At 46.2% G+C, this 22,122-nt stretch overlaps 1 protein-coding gene across 4 annotated transcripts in view; it reads left to right on the top strand.

The window, feature by feature from the left end:
• The first annotated feature begins 311 nt into the window (after nt 1-311).
• Nucleotides 312-22,122, top strand: part of GOLM1 (golgi membrane protein 1) — a 56,144-nt gene continuing 34,333 nt past the window's right edge. For 3 of the 4 annotated variants that reach the window (XM_060155359.1, XM_060155360.1, XM_060155358.1), the window contains exons 1-3: nt 312-459; nt 10,748-10,897; nt 12,660-12,839. In XM_060155359.1, coding sequence (XP_060011342.1) covers nt 10,769-10,897; nt 12,660-12,839 — 309 coding nt within the window. In that variant the 5' untranslated portion in view covers nt 312-459; nt 10,748-10,768. The remainder of the gene's footprint in view (nt 460-10,747; nt 10,898-12,659; nt 12,840-22,122) is intronic. The other variant, XM_060155361.1, reaches the window with a different exon arrangement.

Genomic DNA, 22,122 nt, shown 5'->3' with positions numbered 1-22,122 from the left:
GACCCCTTCTCTCCGCCGCCGCTTCCCACCTTTACGCGCCTCCTCCGAAAGCCTCTGGACCGCTCTGCTCGGCTCTCTGAGCCTCGACCAGAAGGCGCGCCGGGAGCCGCAGTGGGGAGGGGAGGGGCTGCTGGCGGAGGGGAGGGGGCGCGACGGGGGCTTCCCGGCTCCAGTCACAGGTCGGCCGCGGGCCAGGGCGCGCGCGCTGTGGGGCCGGGTGTCCGGGCGCGGCCACGGCCTCGCCTCCTCGCGCTCGCGAGGCCGCCTCCTCACCGCGCCGCCGGCGCTGCCCGGGGGCGGGGACTCGCAGCTGCGGAGGCCGGAGACGCGGCGGCGTTGGAGGCTGCGCGGGGCGCGGAGCGGGCGGGAGCGTGAGGCCGGCGGCGGTGGGAGAGCGGCCCGGGCGGCCTGGGAGCCGGGCCTCGCAGCACCGAGCGGCCACCGGAGCCGCTGCAGGAGGTGAGTGGGCGGCGCGCGTGCTCGGCGCGCCCTTCGGCCGCACTGGCCGCCTTGCTTCTCCTTGTCCCTCCTCGGCCCCGGGCCCGCGCCCAGAGACCCCGCGCCGGGTCCCGGAAACACCCCCCGGCTTGTGCCCGGGCCTCAGCCTTTTACCGGAGTCGGCTCGGGGCCGGCCCCGCGCCTCCCCGCGCCGGAGCCTCCTTCCCGGGGCCGCCCTGACCCGCCGGGTTCCGTCTCCCGGCTTGGGCTCCCCTGCGGAGGCCGGTCTGGGGCGATGCGGGGCCTTTCTTTTTGTTGTTAGCTGTGTCACGCGCGTCGGCGTCCAAAGTCAAAAGCGAGCATTCTCAAAGTCGCGCTAGTGCCTGCCGTGCGGGCGTGATTGGCACGCGGGGAGGGCGGGCTGGCCGCGCCGCTCATCTCTTCCCCCTCAGCCCCGCGCGCGCTCGGGCCGCCGCGGTGCCCAAGTTGGCAGCGGTCGCGTCCTGGCAGGTGACCGGGAGCTTGACGCCGGGTTCTCGTTCTGCGAGCCGCCAGAGCTCCTCTGAAGCCCGTCTCAGGGATGCTCCGGGTTCCCTCCTGTACCAGTATTTCCCATCTTTGGCGGCGTGGAGGATCCACAGAACTTTTGTTCTGCTGTAGGAATAGTCTCCTGGGTTTCCATACTCTTTATATGTCACACCCTATTTAGTATTCTGAATGATTGTTTTTTGGTAAAACAAAACAGGCAAAATGCCTATTTTGATGAGTGTTCTTTTTAGCGGAATTTAAGAATCATTGTATTCGGCAAGTAATGGTGCTTAAGGTATCCCGTTTACAAATTTGCAAAACCAGACTCGTATGGCTTTCACAGTTTTGAGATTTCTTTTGTCTGGTTTGTGGTCTTCAAGGCCCAGTTGCCCTAAATTAGGCAAATATGGAGGGACATTCCTAGGAGCAGAGTAAGATGTCCAGTAGCCTGCTTAAATATTTAACAGCTCTAGAGTGACTCTGTTTGACTCATGGCCATGAGATTGACTCAAATTTGGCAGTTTTAGTATTTCTGAATTTTTTGTAGCGTGAGACATGAGAAGTGGAATCTCTTGTTGGTCCTTGTGGGTCTCCTAGGGCATCCCTAGCTCCTTCTACTTGTGTTAGAGAAGATTAAGCCAAGCTCATGCTATCGTGAAGAATAGTTTTACTTTATTTGTAAATAGAAACCAGTAACTTGCTAAGGCTTGCTGTTCTTAGGTCAGAATTCAAGTTTTAAGGGGTTAGTGGTGAAAACACTGAGTTCATAGGATGTTTAAAGAAAACAGGTTAACTCTTCAAGACCTATTTTGTTCTCCTGTGAAGATACCACTTTTTTTTTTTTTTTTTTTTGGTTTTTCTCAAAAATGAAAGACCAACGATGAGAGGAAGGGATGCTGGTGGGGGGGGTGTCAGATTTTGGGGACGTTGCCATTAGGAGCTAAGGATGCCGTTTGCTTTCTAATTGCTGGCCCTAGGTCCAGTTATTGATGGGGGAATGAAAAGATTTTGCATTTATATAGTTTTTTTGAGGGGTGCGGCTGAAACAGCAGTGAGGATGGTTGACCATGTTAGGCCCAAGGCTACCTTCAGTCCATTTATGTGGCCACCTTCCCAGCAGGGAGGGAACTGCTGACTGTGTTGAAGATCCTGTGAATGTTGCAAGCTGGCTTTCTGTATCTGAAGCACAAAGGATAGCCAGGCAGAGCCTGGGGAAACTGCCTCTGCCGGGAAGAGTTAGAAGGTGGCCTGTCGCTTCAAGCCAGCTGTGCTGCGTGGGGAACAGGATCCCATCACGGGTGGTTTAGTGAAAGGGAGCTTGAAGGTAGTGTGGTTCCTGAAGACCAGCCCTGCTTCTAAACAGGCTTGGGGTGGCCGGGAGAGGGGGAGGCAGGAACAGGGATGAGGCCCTGTGCCTGGGGCTTTAATTCAGTTGTATTATTGTTGTTTTTATTTTTCTTTAGAAAAAAATAAGGTGCCTTAGAAAAAGATTAATTTCTTTTTTAATGACCTGGGAAATGGGAAGTAACATCTGTAATTGGGATAAGGAAAAAAAGCACTTTTTTTTGTCTAAAAAAAAAACTTGGTTAAAATTATTTTCTAAAAATTCACAGGAGTAAAAGGAGCGGTCTTGATATGCTCTTGGCGTTCACCTTAACAAAGTGTGAATGTGATTTCACTTGCTCCCCCGAGATGGTCCTAGATTGTGGTTATTTTCTTTTCTAGACTTTTTCAAGTTACTGATGAAATTACATTGAAAGAGAGACTTGGCTTGAAGTTTAAAGATTATTTCCAAAATTCCCAGAGAGACTACTTTGCTTCACAAAGAAATTTCCCCCATTTTCAGGAAAAAAAATGCCTACCTTCTCAGATTTTTACAACATTTTGATCTTATTTTCCTTCAAGGCTGCATTAATAGAACTTCCTCTAACTAAGGTTTTGAAGATTAATTAGTGCCTGACAGGAAGAATATATATGTAAAAATACTATATAATATGATTATAGTGATATATATTGTAGTTTGCTGTGGTTTCCAAGCTTTTTTGCTCATTCTTGTTAGTAAAAAAATTTTAACACCTAAACGAATACAGTGTAATATGTCAATTATATCTCAATTAAGACCAATTTTTAGCACTCCTCTTATGTGTGTTTGTTACTTAATTATAAATTATATACATGTGCTGCTGTCATCGTTTTCTTGTATCTCAAGGTTCAGTGTACACTTAGGGATGGATTCACTGTTAATCACAGTGGAGGTAAAACCCTTTTTCATATACTCCTTGAATTTTGAGTATTTTTGGCCTGGTTCTTGTCAGATCTGAGTACATCATCATTGTTTTTACTTTGTGATGTGGCTCAGGTGAAGCTGACTCAGGGTGGGAAGTGTGTTCCCAGCCTTGGGCTTGTGTTCACCTCTGCTTGCGTTTATTAGTGTAGCTTTAATTTGTGCTTTCAGTAGGAATCTTAAAGCTATTCATATCCTCTGTGGGGTTTAGTTTAGTTATAATTTGTCCATCTACCTCACTGTGCGCTTGCCAAAGTCAAAGGAGTGCTTCAGGCATCTCAGAGGGCTGGTGACAGGTGACCCTCGACAGAGGGTCTTTGTGAGGTTGCAGTCAGTCAGTTCCTGCTTTTATTAGCACTATTAGTATTTCATGGTAGTATAATTAGTACGGTGTAACATAGTGTAAAATAATTAGTATATACATAATATATTTAACTTGTTATATGTAATATTTATATTACTAAAACATAGTTGCTATTCTACTTTTTGGATAAAAATAAATGTAACTTCTAGGATTTTTTCCCCAGCCAGGTGGAGCATCTTTTATACCTTCTGGGATGCATGCACCCTGCTGGTAGACAGTTGGTTCTCTCACTTTAGCCACACTCTCAATACCACAGCAGTTCAGTTCAGTTAAGTATTTACTTGGTGGCAAGTAAATGCCCTCATTTAATTTTCACACCAGCCTTAGAAGACAGACTCCAAGGTTATCCCTTTACAGATGAGCCCAGGAGGTTGGGAGGAGAAGAGGAACTGCCCCGTCAGCAAGTCAGAAATGGGTCCTCACGCTGCCCTGCATCTCCTCTCAGTTACCTGCCCAGGCTCAAGACAGGGACCTGGGTCTTCTTAGTGTCCCTGGTGGTGGGGTCCAGCACAGAAGGGAGCCTTGGAATGTATTTGAGTGAGTTCAGTGTATTTCTCTACTTCGTAATACATATATATGTTGTCATTGTTTTGTTTTAGAAGAAGCTGTAAAATACTGTGATTTAATTTGGGAATGCTACAAATACAGCTTCAAAACTTGCTAATGTTACCATTATACGTCTTCCTAACATCTCAATTTTTTATTGTTACTGTTTGGCTTTTGTATTAAAGATACGCTCATTGAGGAAAAAAAAATGGTATAAAGCAAAAGAATGAAAGCTTCATTCCTCTATACATTCTGCTCCCTTACTACAACTTGTATATATCCTTCCTTATAAACATTTGCTATACATTTTCTATGGTAGAAAAATATATTGATTTATTGAGTGTATTTTTAAAATTTTTTCAACAAACGTAGGATATGATAATTACTATTTTGTAACTTTTTTCATGTAACAGTTTGTATTTTGATCATCTGTTGCTCTGTAACAAATCATCTCCAAGCTTAAAACCATCATTTTATTATTGCTCCTGATTCTGTGGGTTGACTGGGCTGCAGTCTTTTGAGGCCCAGTTGGGCTGGAACTTCAAGATGGCTCATTCGCTATTACCAGTTTTTAAAGTATTACCTTGGTGAATTCTTGGACAGAATTTTAATATACTAATGATTGATTTAGAAAAATTTTTTTAAACTATTTCTCTGATATCAGTGCTGTCAGAACTGGAGGGTCTAGCCCATCAAAATGCTCTCTGTCATTTATATCTGTGTAGCAGATAGATGATTCCTTATCTTTCCTCTGTGTTTTCTGTATCAGTGAGGGAGGTCCTGTAGAAGCCATGTTGCTCTGGAATTAGTGATCACTTCATTCTGATTAAAGAAGAGGTACCTTTATCCACAGGTGAACAGTGACTTTGAGATGGCCAAAGGGAGAAAAGACCCTCGACGAAGTTTCTTTAAATGGAGTCCATTTGGGGTTACTCTTTACCTCTTAGGGAGGTAAAAAGAAACCTTATTTCTCTAGGGCACACAGTAGTAGATAGGTTTAGGGACAATGTTTGCAACTGCAGATGGGAGGTGTGAGAAAATAGTAGAGTAAAATGGAAGACCAAAGGCCATGAAAGAGCTGGGAGGAAAAAACTCAAACTCAACCTTTAAACAGTAGGGAAATACAAGTATTTCTCCAAAGATAAACAACACACCTCCTCCAACATGTCTTTCCGCTTTTTGAAAATAAATGAGTGCAGCCAGAACAAGATTCACTTGTCAGACTTGTCCAGTGAGCTCTGGAGAGGACAGTGGTTCTCAACCTTGACCTGCATCAGCATCATGTGGAGGGCTTTTAAACACAGACCCCAAGTCGCTGACTTGGTAGGTCTGGGGTGGGCCAGAACATTTAAATTTCTAACATTCCAACATGATGCTGATGATGCTGGTCCAGGGAACACACTTTGAGAACCACTGAACTACAGCAGGTGTCTAAAGGTACAGCAAACCTTTTCTGTAAAGGGCCAGATGGTATTTTAGGTTGTGCAGACCCTGTGGGCTATGTCACAGCTACTCACTTCTTGTAGCCCGACAGCGATAGACAATACGTAAATGAATGGGCATCGTTGTATCCCAATAAAACTTCATTTAGGGACACTGAAGTTTTAATTTCGTATATTTCAGTACTTTTCATGTCATAAAATATTATTCTGATTTTTTTCACTTAAAAAACTTAAAATCTGAGCTTTCAGGCAGGGTACAGAAACAGGTGGCTGGCAGGATTCGGCCGTTAGGCTGAAGTTTGCCAACTCCTGAACTAGACTAGGAGGAATTTGGGAACGCCTGCCAACGTGTAGTCTTGGTGTCTGTAGGGAAGGTGGCCCTTCTTCAGAAAATCAAGTGCTGGAAGAAGCACAGTGGAATTTGGTTCTCCTCATTCATTTTCACTCATTCACTTCAGTTTTTGGTATTTTCACTGCATAGCGCTAAACATGCACATTAATTTTTAGTTTTTCTTTTTAAAACATTTTATTGAGTATAATTGACATAGCATTAGTTTCAGGCATACAACAAAATGATTCAATATTTGTATATATTGTGAAATGCTCACCACGATGAGTCTAGTTAACATCTGTAACCACATAGTTACGAATTTTTTTTTCTTGTGATGAGAACTTTTAAGATCTACTCTCTTAGCAACTTTCAGATATGCAATACAGTATTATTAACTACATTTACCATGCTATTAAAGGTTTTTCTTTCTAAACTGTTAGCTTCTAGAATTGGGGAAAAATTGGAGGTTGGGAAAGTGAGAGGAGGAGAATCTGTGCACTTCCTAGTAAGTTTTTTTTTTTTTTTAAGAAGATGTTGGGGGTAGGAGTTTAGTAATTTATTTATTTATTTTTGCTGTGTTGGGTCTTCGTTTCTGCGCGAGGGCCTTGTCTAGTTGTGGCAAGCGGGGGCCTCTCACTATTGCAGCCTCTCTTGTTGCGGAGCACAAGCTCCAGACGCGCAGGCTCAGTAGTTGAGGCTCACGGGCCTAGTTGTTCCGCGGCATGTGGGATCCTCCCAGACCAGGGCTCGAACCCGTGTCCCCTGCATTAGCAGGCAGATTCTCAACCACTGCGCCACCAGGGAAGCCCCTAGTAAGTTTTTAAAGCAGTTTAAGGAGAATACAATGGACTTGTCCTTTAACCCTAATGGTTTAGAGCAGGAGTTGGCAAAGTTTCCGGAAGGGAAAGATAGTAAATACTTTAACTGTTTCAGTCTTCGTAATAACCCATCTCAACTTTTCAACTCTGCCTTGTAGCTAGAAAGCAGCTGTGGGCAGTACTTCAAGGGCTGGGCATGGCTGTGTTCAGCAAACCCTTATTTACAAAACGGGCCACCAATGGCCTGTGGGCCTTGGTATGCTAACCCCTGCCTTGGAGACATTCTTGGGACGGAGTAGAATATCTCTAAACCCTCCAAAAAAATGCTGAGTGGGGTGTCCTCCAGTCTGTTGGCTTCACTATGGTGACTTCGGAACTCCGTGCAGGGCACCTCCGGCTCTGGCCCTCCGCCATCCGGGTGAAGCCGGTTCTTCTGAAAAGGAATAAAGGTTCAGCTCCCCTGCTGTTTGGAGAAGGTGTGTTGTTTCTGCAGTGATGACATTGGTCAAACAAGCCAATCCGATTTGATTGCTCCCATATATTTGCCTATATGATTTAAAACCTCTATGTGAAAATGAGGAAATGAAAAAATTATTTAACTAGGAGGTTCAAGGGGCTCATGCATTTGGCCAGTTGCCCATTTTCTTATGCTTTTTCTTTTTCTGAAAAAAGTAATTAGAGGACTCTGTTTGCTTATAAAAATTTTTGTCTTACAAGCAAACAATAATTTTAACCAGTAGATTGAATTTTTAAAATTAAGCCAGTAGAAAGAATCTGCAGGGTTTTTTTTTTTTTTTTATGACTTTTTCAACTTACCAAGAAACTTTTAGTGCAGACACACACCACTTTCTTTCATTCCAGGGAAACCTGGAATTTCACAGAGTTCGGCTGATTTAGGTTAATCTTTTTCAGTATGTCAGGTGACTGTAATCAAATATGAGACAAAACACATTCTGAAGCCTAAATTATAACTATTAATCTGTCTGACACAGTCTGTCTCCCACCCACTTCCATCACCCTGCAGTCTACATAAATTCTAAGGTGGGGAGAGGAAGGCGTTTGAAATGTTTGACAGCTGTAAACTCTGGCTCTGAGTTCCCGCCCTCAGTCTTCCTCAGGCTTTGGCATTTACCACCTGTGTTTGTCCCTTTGTCTTCAGCAGCAGGGTTCCTGCAGTCCTGGAAGTCCGTGGTGAGGCACGTTGCAGGCCCTCCCTTCCTCTTGGCACAGCTGTGGTCATCTTCTTACCTGGGCAGCCCTGTGTCCATTGGGAAGTCCAGGGCTCTCCTAACCATCCCTCTGGGTGGCTGCACACCGTCCGGCTGGCCAAGTGCTGGGTCACAGTGACGGGCTTCTGAGACTGTACTCAACTTCCTGGCATCTCTCTTTTGCATAATGTGGTCCTGGTCTGGGATGCCTACTGCTGCAGCGGTATCCGGAGTCAGTCCCAGGAGATGACAGTTACTGCTGCTTCAGTTGACAGCAGAGTCAAGGGAAGAATGCAGATGGCTGGTTCCTATAAAGTAGAACGATTGAGGAAGGAAAGCATTCATCACCTTTTTCTTATAGAACAAGAAAAAGACCAGATCTGGAAATGATTTGTTATTCATCTTTCCATCTCTAATAATGATAGTCAGCATTTATCGAGCAATTGACACTATGTGCCTGTTGTGGTTCTAAGCACTTCTCATATCTTTACTCGTCTGTTACTCACTTGAACCCTCTGAGGAAGACGGTGAGGCACAGATGGGTCCTGTGACTCCGAAGAGGTGGAACCAGGATCCGACTCTGGCCATCAGTTTCCAGAGTTTGTTCTCTTAACACTGCCCTGAGCTTCCTGGTGCTAGCACAGCACCTGTCCCCTAGTAGTTGCTCATTAAATTTTTTACTGACTGGCTAAAGGAAGGAGAATGTTAAATGATCATTTGTACACGTCCTTGAAGTGAGAGTTGAGTTATATTGTTTTCAGAGCTAAAGTATACCCACCCTGACTTACATCTGCAGGAATAACAAAAGGTCGAGTGTCTCATCTAAAAGTTTATTTTTAGGGAATTAAGCATATGACAAAGATGGCCTTTCAAAGAACTAAGTAAAAATAGTTTATTCCATAAAGGATGCCCAAGGAACTGGCCAGCCATTACAAAAGAAAAAAAAAGTTGTTTTCTTCGTATTTCCTTACTCCTTACATCAAAAAGGAATTCCAAGTAGATGAAACATTTACATATAAATATGAAAACATAGATATGTTGAGAGGAGATATGGGTAAATGTATATATAAACTTAGAGTAGGAAATGTCTTTCTAAACATAAGCAAAATCTAGAAGCAATAAAAAGAAAAGAGTGATAAGATTAGGTTATTTTAAAAACACCACCAACAACCAAAAATTATGGGCAAAAAATTTTACAGAGAAAGGAGGAGTGGGCCCAGTTGTTCGTAATTTAAGAAGCGTCCCAGGCGATTCTGATGCTCTCTGAGGGTTAAGAGCAGCTGGAATAGAGGGATACAGCCAGTGGAGTGGGAAGAGGAGGACTTTTAATTTTACACTTCGTGTGATTTTTCTCCCCAATTGTATTTGTCTTCTTATATTTTAACAAGTTAATGAGTAAAAAAAAAAAAAAAAAAAAAATTTGTGATCAAAATCAAACAGGATGAGGCAGTAGAGACATTTTTAGCAGATCTATAAAATTTCCTAGAACTTTAGTATTTCTGAGCATTAGTCTCTGTTAGTATGTACAATGTTTGCTGATATCAACTGTCAGTTGAATTTAAAACTTTTTTCCCTCTTTTGTCCCGAGAGACCAGAAGCTGGTGAAGAAGCCATCAGCCAGTGGAGGCTGGACTCAGCCCTCAATTCATGGGAATTCTGGGGGTGCTTTGTTTTAGGTGATTCAACTAGATTGCTCATTCAGAGAGAGAGGATGTCTCCCAGGGACACACTTAGCTACAGGTACCATGGGGGAGAGCCAGCTTTGTCAGCTCTTCTGTGTTCTCACCTGCAGGAACTTCACCTCAAAGCTGAGTCCCTGGTAGTCTCCCTTCCCCCTCCTCCCTCACCTCCTTTTCCTCTTCCTCCATTGCTGGCCACACCTGGCATAAAAGCATATCTGTTCTGAGGGAGACTGTTTATTGTGTGTGCTGCCCTCCCTCTGATAAGGACCTTTGATCTGGCTCAGTTTCCCTTGTCCTTGCTGACCAGGGCCAGGATCCAGCCAGACCTGGCTTGGGGTTGAGGCCCGTGAGTGAAACATAGCTCCTTTCTTCTCAGCTGTATTTGTGTTCCTTTTAAGAAGCTCCCTGCTCCCTGCAGCCCTTGAAGTCTTCTCCTAACTCGGCTGTGCTGCACAGATATGGCTTCAAAGGGAGAGAGAACAGTGTTCAAAGGAAGCAGAGTATAAATGCCTGTTTCTGCTGCAGGCAGGGCACCTCCGGTCCTGGCTTCACACACTTCTAGAAGGCTTTCCGGCTTTGCTCAGGAAACACTTTAACTGGGTATCTTTGGCAATTCTGTCACAGGGTAAAAAACCCTCCCTGGTTAGGAATCAGATCAAAAAGGCTTTGGGGAATCATGAGAAATGGAGTCTTTCTAGTGTGATGTAGAAGCACTATTATTTGCTATTGCTGCTTAAAGAGATGATGATTTCTCAGATTGTACTGGGAGGTAGGAACTATAATTATAGACAAGAAAACTGAAGCGTAAGAGAAATTGTTACCTGCCTGAGGTGTTGAGCCTGTGTGTGATGGGTTTCTAGGACGGTGCTTGCTCCCACAAGCCTGTCCCAGGGGTCTGGCCACACTGCCCAGGGCACACACCACTGGCTCTGGGTGGGCTACTTACACGGTCTCCTCCACCGACAGCTTTGCATTTCAAGGAGAAGATACCGCCAGCCCGTGTTTCGGGGCAGGACACCTTCGTGTTGGTTGTGATGACGCATGTGGCATGCCTGGGGCGTGGTAATCCTGGTACTGAGGCCTGTGTGTTTGTTTTTATTTGGCAGATTCTCAGCCTGGTCTGTGAGATGATGGGATTGGGAAACGGGCGTCGGAGCATGAAGTCGCCGCCCCTTGTGCTGGCTGCCCTGGTGGCCTGTATCATTGTCCTGGGCTTCAACTACTGGATTGCGAGCTCCCGGAGCGTGGATCTCCAGGTGTTCTGTTTGTGTGGATGTCACAGAGTATTTAAAGCGGCTCCGCGGTGGGGTCCGAGGGGTTTGCTGTTTATCACCACCTAAGGTGTTGCATGCTGTAATGCTCGCTGCGGGGCTCTGCATGTCCCCCCACCCAGCCCCCGGCCTGACGGCACGCCAGCTCTGCTCTTGGGTGGGAGAGGACCCCCTTGTGACTTCTTAGGATTGCTGCCAGGACATGCCTCTGCTTTTCCTGTGAGTTAACAATTTTCAGTCAAGCCTTTTGGGCTGGTTCTGGGAAGACAACTTACGTTAAGTACCCTGCCCACAGCCCGTTCTGGTCCTCCAGTCCACAGTCAGAATCTAAGAGTGGTGTTGGTAATGCACGTGGAGAACGGGCCTGAGAAATACGTTTTTAGAGGTACCAATCTTTATCGGCATCATTTACTGATAATAATAACTTTATCTTTCCCATTCATTGCTGCCCGTCGTGGGTCAGGCAGTGCTGAGCAGTGACAGAGTCTCTCATTGACCACAGTTTAGTCAGCCTCTGAGGAGCCCGCTTCATGACTAGGCCTCCATCTTGGTCCCCCATCCTGTTTTTGGCCTGCCCAGCCCAGGCTTAGCAAAGAATCCCTCTAACTCGTCCCTCCACCCCTGATACCTGAGCAAGGTCCTCATCCCTTATCTTTGATGTCTAGCCCTGGGCCTGCCTTTAGCAAGACTCCTGTTAGGCCAGTTTAGCAAGAATCTCCCCACCCTCTTAGTGCTTTTCCACCCACTGACCCCCCTCACTCTGCTCGTTGGCTATAAATCCTCTGCTGTCCTTGCTGGGCTCAGAGTCGAGAACAGTTTCTCTCCCGACTGCAATAGTCATGACCCCTGTTGCAGTAGCCTTGAGTCAAGTTTTCCTTATCGTTTTAGCAAGCGTCAGAGTAATTTTTCTTTAAGGATATATTGCATACATTGCCTTCTTTTGTACACAGACTCTCTCGGGTTGGGATTTTATGTTCCCCATTTCACAGGTGGGCAAACTAAGGCTCGGAGAGGTTAAGGGCGAGGGGAGCTGGGATGCCAACCCAGTCTTTCTGATGGCAGAGCTTGAGTTCTTAGCTGTGGAAATCCATCCCCTAGGGGTGTTTTGTCCTCCTCTCATGCTTACCTCCCCCCGGTTGCAGTGCTTTTGTCTGAGCTTCCGCTGGACCCCTGTTCTCTGGGCAGATGGGGTCTTGGTGTGCAGAGAATTGAATCTGTTTTCAGAGATTGTGTCTTATAAAGAGTGCTTAAATGCTCTGTTAGTGAGGAAAAGGAACTAAATATTTGAGCACCAGCTCACTCCAGGTAAAGCATAAGCCATTTTATGTACAGGCAGACCTTGGCAATATCCCAAATTCAGTTCCAGACTGCCACAATAAAGCCAATAGCGCAATAAAACAAGTCATGTGAGTTTTTGTTTTCCCAGTGCATAAAGAGTTATATTTACACTATATGGTAGTCTGTTAAGTGTTCAATAGTGTTATGTCTAAAAAGTACATACTTAATTTAAAAATACTGCTGGGACTTCCCTGGCAGTCCAGTGGTTAAGACGTCTCGCTTCCAAATGCATGGGGTGTGGGTTCGATCCCTGGTTGGGGAACTAAGATCCCACATGCTTCGAGCCACAACCAAAAAATAAAAATACCGCTAAAAAATGGTAACCATCATCGGAGCCTTCAGGGAGTCATAGTAGTAACTTCAGTGATCATGATTGCAGATCATCATAACAAATACAATGTCCTTGCAGACGCGCATCGTGGAGCTGGAAGGCAGGGTCCGCAGGGCGGCAGCAGAGCGAGGGGCCGTGGAGATGAAAAAGAACGAGTTCCAGGGGGAGCTGGAAAAGCAGCGGGAACAGCTGGACAAAATTCAGTCCAGCCACAACTTTCAAATGGAGAGCGTCAACAAGTTATACCAGGATGAAAAGGCAAGACCTGCTTGGTTTTCCTCTTAATTCTGTTCTAAGTACCATTTATACCCTGTCGAATTCTCCTCAATGGGAGCATAAGCCGCTGTGTGTGTATGTGGTGTAGTTGCGTGGAATGAGCCTCTTGATCAAGCTTTGGATGTCTCCTCATATCGCCATTAGGCCCTGGGTGGGTTTGTTGGAAAAACTTTTGCAGTGCTGATAAATGGGAGAAATGCAAAAGAACTGTCTGAGCAGCACGTTCATCCTCCTGTTACCTTTTTTCCTTACTTTCTGCAAGTATGCGTTAAGCACCTACTCTGTGCCAGGCCTGTGCCGGATGCTTGTATCTCACAGAGGAATAGCATTTGTGCCCTTGAGTATCTCACAGTGAGAGGAGATGTAGACCTCCTAATATATACTAACAAAGAAAGTAGGGGACCCAAGAGTGCTGGTTTTTAAATTTAAAAAATACCAGATCCTGCACAGATTAAAAAAGGGGCTTCCCATTAGTGAGCGTATCTAAGCTTTATGTGTCTTGCTTTTTCTGGTTTTCTTGGGACTGTGTGACTCCACTTTCCTGTTTGTTAAATTGTATAATGGTGTGAGTCACTAATACCTTCCTTTCTAAAGTGCATCAAACTCATGACTATTTATTTCCTCGCAAGATTTGACTATTTCCTACTAAAACCAAGTCCACATTCAAGATAATGGATCTCAGGATATGACCTCCTTCCAATAAATCAAACATTTCACAGAGAGAGGCACACGGATTAGTAAGAGCCAGATCTGTGTAAAGTGCTACTAGTTACCAGATAATGAGTCATTTCTAGATAGGGCCTCAGACTTTTCCTATGTAACTGGTTTAAAAGGTGAGAAGTGCTTTTTTTTTTTTATTTGCGGAGTACTTTCTCATAGTCACAAATGTGTATTCCTTCCTTGGGAATTGTTCCAGTTTTAATGCTGTTATAGGAAAGTGCTCCCTATAACTTTATAATAAAGTGCTTTCCTATAGGAAAGGTCTCCCTTTTTCTCATGTGTGGGTGACACTATTTGTGCTCCTGAAATCCCCTTAGCTGAATAGAATGGGACCTTGCCATTTCTCACAGTGTGTACACATGCTTAACCTCCTGAAGCACGCTTTGGGAGGCTGCAGAGTTTATTCTCAAGGGATAGAGTGGGCAGAAAGTCCATCTGGGATTTGCAGGACGTACCGAGAAGGTCTCTGGCACTCTGGCCCTCTGCCCAGTTAGGAAGGAGGCCTGTGATGGGACCTGGGGAGTGTTGGGCTGGGAAAGGGGACCCAGCAGAGACCAGCAGCCTTGCCCCATTGGGCCTGGGCTGGACAGGGCAAGGTGGGAAGGACCGTATGTGCTAAGGTCTGGGACCAGCCAGAGCAAGGTTTTCCCATCTGCAGGGAGGGAGGAAAAAGGAGGATGTTTTGTGTACCTGTCTGCCTGCCTCTCCACCCCTGTGTGTATGTGTGTCATTACCTGAAAATTTGACTCTTTTTTCTGTAGGAAGAATTGTCTTTTGTTGATACTCTGATTCTCTGGCCTTCTACATTTTGTTTTTAACTTTTTTTTTTTTGAAATGGTAGTGATAGAAGATAGAAGGGCTGTTCATGTCTGCATGTGGTGTTTGGTTATTGCTTTTAACTGTCCTTGTTTTCTTAACCTCATCAGTCTCCCAAATGCCTCTGAAATTTTACTGGCTCGTGAAATCCGAAATTCTGGGAATGACTAATCTCTCTTTTCATACTCCTCCATGCTTCTGGATATTTTTGTGCATGGCACAAAGTGTGGGTGCCTGTTTGGGGTGGGGAGAAGCAAGAGCGACTGCAGGGTAATTTCTGCTCATGGGACCTTCTGCCTTGGCCTTGGTACGCCGAGGGGCTCCAGAGTCCTGTAAAACAGGTTGCAGGCAGCCGGCCTTCCCGTATCGTATGGGCGGAGTCCTCAGAGACTGCGCTGCCCAGAGCCATTTGTTCTAGCGAATTCATAGTAACACAGTCGATGAAGCTTCATCACCACAGGCAAGCCCTAGATACAGAAATGCTGGTTTATTGAGTGTAAGCTTTGGTGGGGATAAGCCTTCAGACTTGGAATTCTTTGAAATGTGATTGACTGACTGTTTCCTAAAAGCATCTGCCTCTATAGGAGGAAATGAGAGGGAACATCTCCCAGCCAGAAACCAGGTGACTGTTACACCTCACTTCTGAACACTTCAGTTTTACGGCTTCTTTTTAAAAAAGGGGACATAATGCGGGATCTTAGCACTCCTGTCCCACCCCCAAGTTCATGAACTGTTTGAGCATCCAAGGGGAGGGAGGCTCTTGTAGTCACAGTAAACATCTAACAGTGGATATTGAAAGTCGAGGAGCCCCAGTATAGAAGGTAAAGTACACATTTGAGAGACAGTCAAATAGCCGCTGGGAAAGGGTGAGAGTCCTTTCATTTGGAGTTTTAAGCTTTTATAGGAGATGTGATACAAAGTTCTTTTCATTTTGGGGGTGGGGATGGGGGCTCGTTTCTTAGCTCCAGGAGGATTTTTGCCGTAGTTTGGGGTGAGGGTGAATGGCACGGGGCTTCCGGCCAGGCAGCCCTGGGTTCGAATCCTTGTTTTCCTTAACTGTATGATTTCAGGCAAGTCAGTTAAGTTCCCTGGACCTGTTTTCTCAGCCGCCAAGTGGAAATAACAACAGAATTCCTTTTGCAGGGTGGCTGCAGTGATTCAGTGTAATATTTGTGAAGGCTTTATCACAGTGCCTGACGTGGAGCAGAAGCCCAAAACGCGGTAGCTAGTATTATTACAACTAGTCGTCGTGGTAGTGATGGTGATAGCATAGGGGTAGAGGTAGTAGTAAACCACAGCATCTGGAGTGATAATATTATTATTATTTTTTTTTTTTTGGTATGGACTCTTCTTTTTTCTTCTAAATTAAAACCATGAAAACAGATTGTCTTGGCTTTCAGAAGAGATGAAGGAGGTGCTGGGGTGTCTGTTAGAGCCAAGCGCGAACAGCGCAGTTGAGCCGTGCGAAGAGCACCAACAACAGCTGTCACACCAGCGACCAGAGCGCGTGTTTTGCAAATCTCTGCCGAGCCAGGGTTACGTTCAGCATCACACGGGAACTGTCTCCTGTCTTCCTCTCAGTAGCCTCATGAAGTTGGTGCTCATCGTACAGGGAGGGATCTGAGGTCCAAAGGGAGTTAGTACCTGTCACCTAGGATGTGACCTAGAGCCTGGGTGGCCGCCAGCGGGGCCTCCATCTCTGCCCCTGGCCTCCTCCTGCTCTGTGTAGACCCCGCGTCGCTGGGCCGCAGGGGGCCTCTCCAGAGCTCTCCATCACCTAAATCATGCAGGGGGCCTGGGTGTGACCACAGAAGAAGCCAGGTTGGCCTGAGTTGATAGTTGTTAAAGCGGGGCGATGGGATCACTTTCCTGTTTCCTTGCTTCGAAAGACTACTGTTATTCCCGCTAGCTCTCCTCTGTCCCCAATTCCAAATTCTGAGGCAAAAAATAACCTGATTGTTTCAATCTGGCTGGGAAGTCCCCAGAGAAGTTGGGCTGGTCTGTCACCCCCAGTACATGACTCTGTGTTATCTATTTTTTTTAATCTTAGGAAGTTAGCACTCGTGCTTTGAGTTGGAATGAGGCTCTTTTTCAGAATTTTAAAGACCCTACTGGTGGACTAATAGTGATTCTCAGCTGTGGGAGGAGCTGGCTTGCTAGCATGTATGGGTGCAAATCTCACGTGACCTAGGGCGTTCCAACCTTGGCCAGCATCCCTACCTCAGGCTGGCATTGCTACTCTGCATGGGCATAAAAGTCCCCAAGTTGGGGGCTGGGTAGAAGCTTGAAAGCCGAACCTATCAGGGACAGTGTGGTAATGAAATTTATGCCTCGTTCTGGTCAACACTGTCTAACAATTCCCTGTGACGGTGGAAATGTTCCTTTTTTTGCTCTGTGGTACGGTAGCAGCTGGCCCCATGTAGCTGTTGAATACCTAAAATGTAGCTAGTGGGACTAAGGAACTGAATTTTGAATTTTATTTAATTTTAACTAATTTAAAATTAGATAGCCATATATTGGACAGCACAGGTTTGGACAGACCAAAAGTAAAACTAAACAAATGGGGCTGTCTCAAACTAAAAAAGCTTTTGCACAGCAAAGGAAATTATCAACAAGACCAAAGGCTGCCAGATGAATGGGAAAAGATATTTGCAAACTATGTATCTGATAGGTGTTAGTATCTAAAATATGCAGAGAACTCATACAACTCAACATCAGAAAAACAAAGAACCCGAGTAAATAATGGGCGGAGGATCTGAATAGACTGTTTTTTTCAAGGAAGACATACAGATGGCCAACAGGCACATGAAAAGGTGCTCAACATCACTAATCATCAGGGAAATGGAAATCAAAACCACAGTGAAATATCACCTCACACCTGTCAAAATGGCTATTATCAATAAGACAACAGATAACAAGTGTTGGCAAGGAGGTGGAGAAAAGGGAACCCTCTTGCACTGTTGGTGGGAATGTAAATTGGTGCAGCCACCATGGAGAACAGTATGGAGCGTCCTCAAAAAAATTAAAAATAGAACTACCATATGATCCAGCAGTTCCACTCCTGGGTGTTTATCCTAAGAAAACAAAAACACTGATTTGAAAAGATATATGCACCCCTGTGTTCATTGCAGCATTATTCACAATAGTCAAGATATGGAAGCAACCTAAGTGCCCATCAGTAGATGAATGGGTAATGAAGATGTGGTGTATACATACAGTGGAATACTATTCAGCCGTAAAAAAGAATGAAGTCGGGCTTCCCTGGTGGCACAGTGGTTGAGAGTCCGCCTGCCGATGCAGGGCACCACGGGTTCTTGCCCCGGTCCGGGCAGATCCCACATGCCGCGGAGTGGCTGGGCCCGTGAGCCATGGCCGCTGATCCTGCGCGTCCGGAGCCTGTGCTCCGCAACGGGAGAGGCCACAACAGTGAGAGGCCCGCGTACCACCAAAAAAAAAAAAAGTTGAATTGCTGGAACAGAAGTTGTACATATATATTATTACATTTTTATTAGCTCTTTCCGCCTTGCTCACCAAATGTGGTCCTGCTGTTGTTGTCTTTTTCTTTCTGCACCTTCCTGGCCTGTTCCTTTTTCACTAGCCACAGCCCATTGGATGCAGGGAGAAGCCTGGTACAGTGAAGTGCACCCATTGCTAGGGCAGCAGCTGATCAGTCAGGTTCTCTGTCTTGATAATTTGAACCAAATCTCACAGACTGATCGCTTGATGGTAAACACTTCAAATGAGACTTCAGATGATTCTTGGAGATTGAACTGTCATTTTCATTTTCTTTCTTTTCTGCATTCCTGTCTGTTGCATAAATAGGTGTGGTTGAGACCGTTTGCATAAATGCTATTATGCAAGTTAACTGGGTGGAAGCGCATTTCCTGAGTTATATATAAGTAGGGATATTCAGCTTTGTTTTAAAACAAAAAATGATTGTGTATGAGTCAGGCTTAAGTAAATGTCAAAAAGTTGTCTTTTTCTTAATTATCAAAATGTTGTAGACAATTTTGAAAATATAAAAAGAAAATCAAAATCACCTGTAATTCCAGCACTCAGAGATTAACCACTGGGAACCTTCCACCCCCTTTTAAAACATACACATTACACTCAAGCTTTTATAAATTATGGTTGCATTCAAGCTTTTTAAATGTAGTGTGCCATGAAGATTGTAGATCAAGTGGGTTCTTTAAATGATAAACGTGTTTGAACACACCTGGTTTTCACATGTCATTTAAAAAGACCCAGAAACTCTTGGCGTATTCTGCATTGTTATCTTAGGGGTATTGAGGTGAGCCTCCCTTAGGTAGGAAGGCAAGGGTATAATTCCAGATAAGAGGATTCTTCCTAAGTGTTTGCTGAAGGGAACTTTTGTAGACTGCCTTGGCATCTAATTGGCCTGGGGCCCATGTTTTGAATGTGAAGATCTGCGTGTGAGTCAGGTCAACAGGATTATACATACATGTGTTGTCCTGTTATTTATCATTGGATAACAAATTGCCCCCAAACACAGTGGTTTAAAACCATGACAGACGTTGATTTTGCTCATAATCTGCACTTTGGGAGGGCCCAGAGGGAACAACTTGTCTCTACTCCACGCTCCACAGTCTGGGATGCCTTTTTTTTTTTTAATATTTATTTATTTATTTGGTTGCACCGGGTCTTAGTTGCGGAAGGCGGGTTCTTAGTTGTGGCATGCAATCTCTTAGTTGCGACATGCATGTGGGATCTAGTTCCCTGACCAGGGATTGAACCCGGGCCCCCTGCATTGGGAGCCTGGAGTCTTATCCAGTGCGCCACCAGGGAAGTCCCTGGGGTGCTTTGAAGGCTTGGGGTGGAGTTGCCTGAGGGTTCCTCACTCGTGTGTCTGGCAGTCAGGGACCCTACACGTGGCTTTTCCGTGTGGCTGGCGGCTTCCTCGAAGCATGGAGGCTGGGTTTCCAGGGCGACGATACCAACAAACGGAGAGGGAGCAAGCAATTCAGGAGTTTCCCAGGGCTGCCAGGACAAATGCCACAAACTGGATGGCTTAAAACGGAAGTTTGTTTCATGGTTCTGGAGGCTGCAAGTCCAAAATCAGGGTATCAGCAGGACCATGCTGCCTCAAAGCCTCTAGGGGAGGACCTAGCTCTTGTAGTAGATTCTGGTGTTTGCTGGCGGTTTCTGACATTCCTTGACCTGCAGGTGCCTCACTCCAGTCTCTGCCTCTATCTTCCCTCTGTGTCTCTGTACCCTCACCTCTTCTCTTTAGTCATGCTGATTCGGGGCCCACCCCCCTGACTTCACTACAGCTTACATCTGCACAGACCCTGTTTCTAAATGAGGTTGTGAACAGGTTCATTCGCAGGTTCTGGGTGGACGTGAATTTGGGGCTACAGTATTCAACCCTGTACACCTTTCGCCGGCTGGGCCTCAGAAGTCTGCAGGGTCACTTCCTATGCATTAGTTAGAAGCAGGTCACTAAGCCCAGACCAGATGAAAGGAGCGGGAATTAGACTCCATTTTGGGGAGCAGTGTCAAGAACTTGAGGGTTTTTTTTTTTTTTTTTTTTTTGGCGGTACGTGGGCCTCTCACTGTTGTGGCCTCTCCCGTTGCGGAGCACAGGCTCCGGACGTGCAGGCTCAGTGGCCATGGCTCAGGGGCCCAGCCGCTCCGCAGCATGTGGGATCCTCCCGGACCGGGGCACGAACCCGTGTCCCCTGCATCGGCAGGCGGACTCTCAACCACTGTGCCACCAGGGAAGCCCCTTGAGGGGATATTTTTAAACCACCACATGTGTGTGGGTACAAATAATCCTCACATAAGCTCCCAGTGAAATACTATTTTCTTTGTACAGGTGTATAGGTGTATACCTGTAAAACAGGTTTTTAAGGGTCCTCAGTGGAATCAGAGCCCCAGGTTGTAGTTAGTTTTGGCAAAAGCTAATGGAGGGTCTCTTGTACAGGTCTGCGTGGACGCCTGAGGATGGCACAGAGTGGTTGAATTCATTCTTTTCCCCTTGGCAGAATGCCGGTTAATGTTGGTAGGTCTGAAGGCTTACCAAGATCTTGGGTAGCCTCCAGACCAGTTGCTGCCCTGTAGCCACGTGGTGGCCCTAAAGGCATTTGAGGGACTGATTACCTAATATCTGAGATGGTTGGGGGAGAAGTCTGGGAGACCCCGAATTACCGAGTAGCACTTTGTCCAGGGCAGGCTGAACATCTTGCTGTTGTGTTCATTCTCACTTGCCGGAAGTGGGAGTCAGAAATAGCTTCGTTTGCCATAGTTTTGTTTGGGACGTTCTTTCTAGGACGGTTTCTTGCAGCCATTTGTCTGCTATGGCATATTGAGTCTTTTCACTTATTTGTTAAAATATGTAAATTAACGCTGAGCAGTGCAAAGAAGATCGTTTGAGTAACATTTCATTTGTGGTGGAAATACGGTTCCTGTGTGGTTCCTGACCTAAAAGAAGAAAGATGGTGAAGCGGAAGGGTGGAAGAGGGGACGCTGGCGACACGGTAACTGTTTTGTGTCCGGGAAGAGGAAATCTTAAATAGAAGAGGCAGCTGGGAAGGTGGAGGGAGGAGGGGCCCGCATTCCACTTGCCTTGGCCCCCCCGCTGTCACTCACCTGTGTGCCCTGCGCCCCCGTCCGGGTGGCCTGTCAGCTGCCGGTTTGTCCTCTCTCGCACGGTGACGCGGGGCACGAAGGGGCTCTGGAAGGCGTTATTTGAAGTGTGTGGTGGGAAAATATCCTGTGTTTCTGGGGCTTTCCTGTTGTGAGTGACGGGTAGTGTGGGGGGTGGGTGTTGGGGCCAGGAGAACCCCAGGTGTGTGCCTCCTGGTTCCTGTGTGGTGTTTGGACCTGGGCTGGGGCTGCTTCCCTCGGTCGCAGCAGCGTTGGTTTCTATGAGTGACTTCCTCTGTAAGATTCTGCCTCTTGAATAGGAAATGACGAGCGATAAGAAGTCTGGCCATTTGTTCCGCTTTAGAGTTCCCAAAATGCTTTCACACATGTGAACACATGTCATTTCTCAACGTGCCAGCCTGGGAGACAGGCACTGTCGCCTCTGAGATGGAGGCGAGGACTGACGCCCTCAGAGGTAATCCGGCTCGGGGGGCCTGCAGAGTGGCCGGCGGGGGCAGGGCTGGGCCCGGGCTGCTGGTTCTTTCCATCCGTTTGGCCTCACCACACTGAATTTTCAAACAGCAGGACACAGTTCTGAGTGTTCCAGTTTCTTCTTTCTGGGCCAGCCTTTCTTCCGTAGCTGGGAACGGTGATGATTTTCTTCCAGACAGTGGGTTTTCTTAGGGAATCAGAGTGGACTTGTGCAGATAAAAGTAGTTTTTTTGATTTTTATCACCTTTTACCCCTGTGGTTGACTGAAGAATCAAGGGTTCTAAAATAGCTTTTCTGTTTTTATTCCCAGTAATTCTCCATGTCCATTTCTATCCATCTGTTCAGTTTTTATTCTGCCAGGTGCTGGCCTTGAACCCTGCAGTGGACCAGGCCGGGCCCTTTGTCTGTGCACTTCCCGTCGAATGCAGCAGAAAGACGAGTTAATGGGTCTGTCGGGTCGATTTTTAAGCAGAAAGGATTTAGTACAGGGAAGCAGGTGACTATAGAAAGGTGGGAAGGTCTGGAGGAGCAGCCCCGGGCCAGGGACGGCTCCTGGGGCAGCAGGCGGGACTGGCCCCAAAGGCGCGCTCCCTGTGCCCGACCTACAGCTGGATGGGAGGCCGCTGCTGCC

The sequence above is a fragment of the Lagenorhynchus albirostris genome, chromosome 7 (genome assembly GCF_949774975.1).
Source record: "Lagenorhynchus albirostris chromosome 7, mLagAlb1.1, whole genome shotgun sequence".
In the NCBI taxonomy this organism is placed as follows: Eukaryota; Metazoa; Chordata; class Mammalia; order Artiodactyla; family Delphinidae; genus Lagenorhynchus; species Lagenorhynchus albirostris.
Note: the sequence above shows the minus strand (reverse complement) of the source record. Positions and strands in the feature narration are given on the sequence as shown.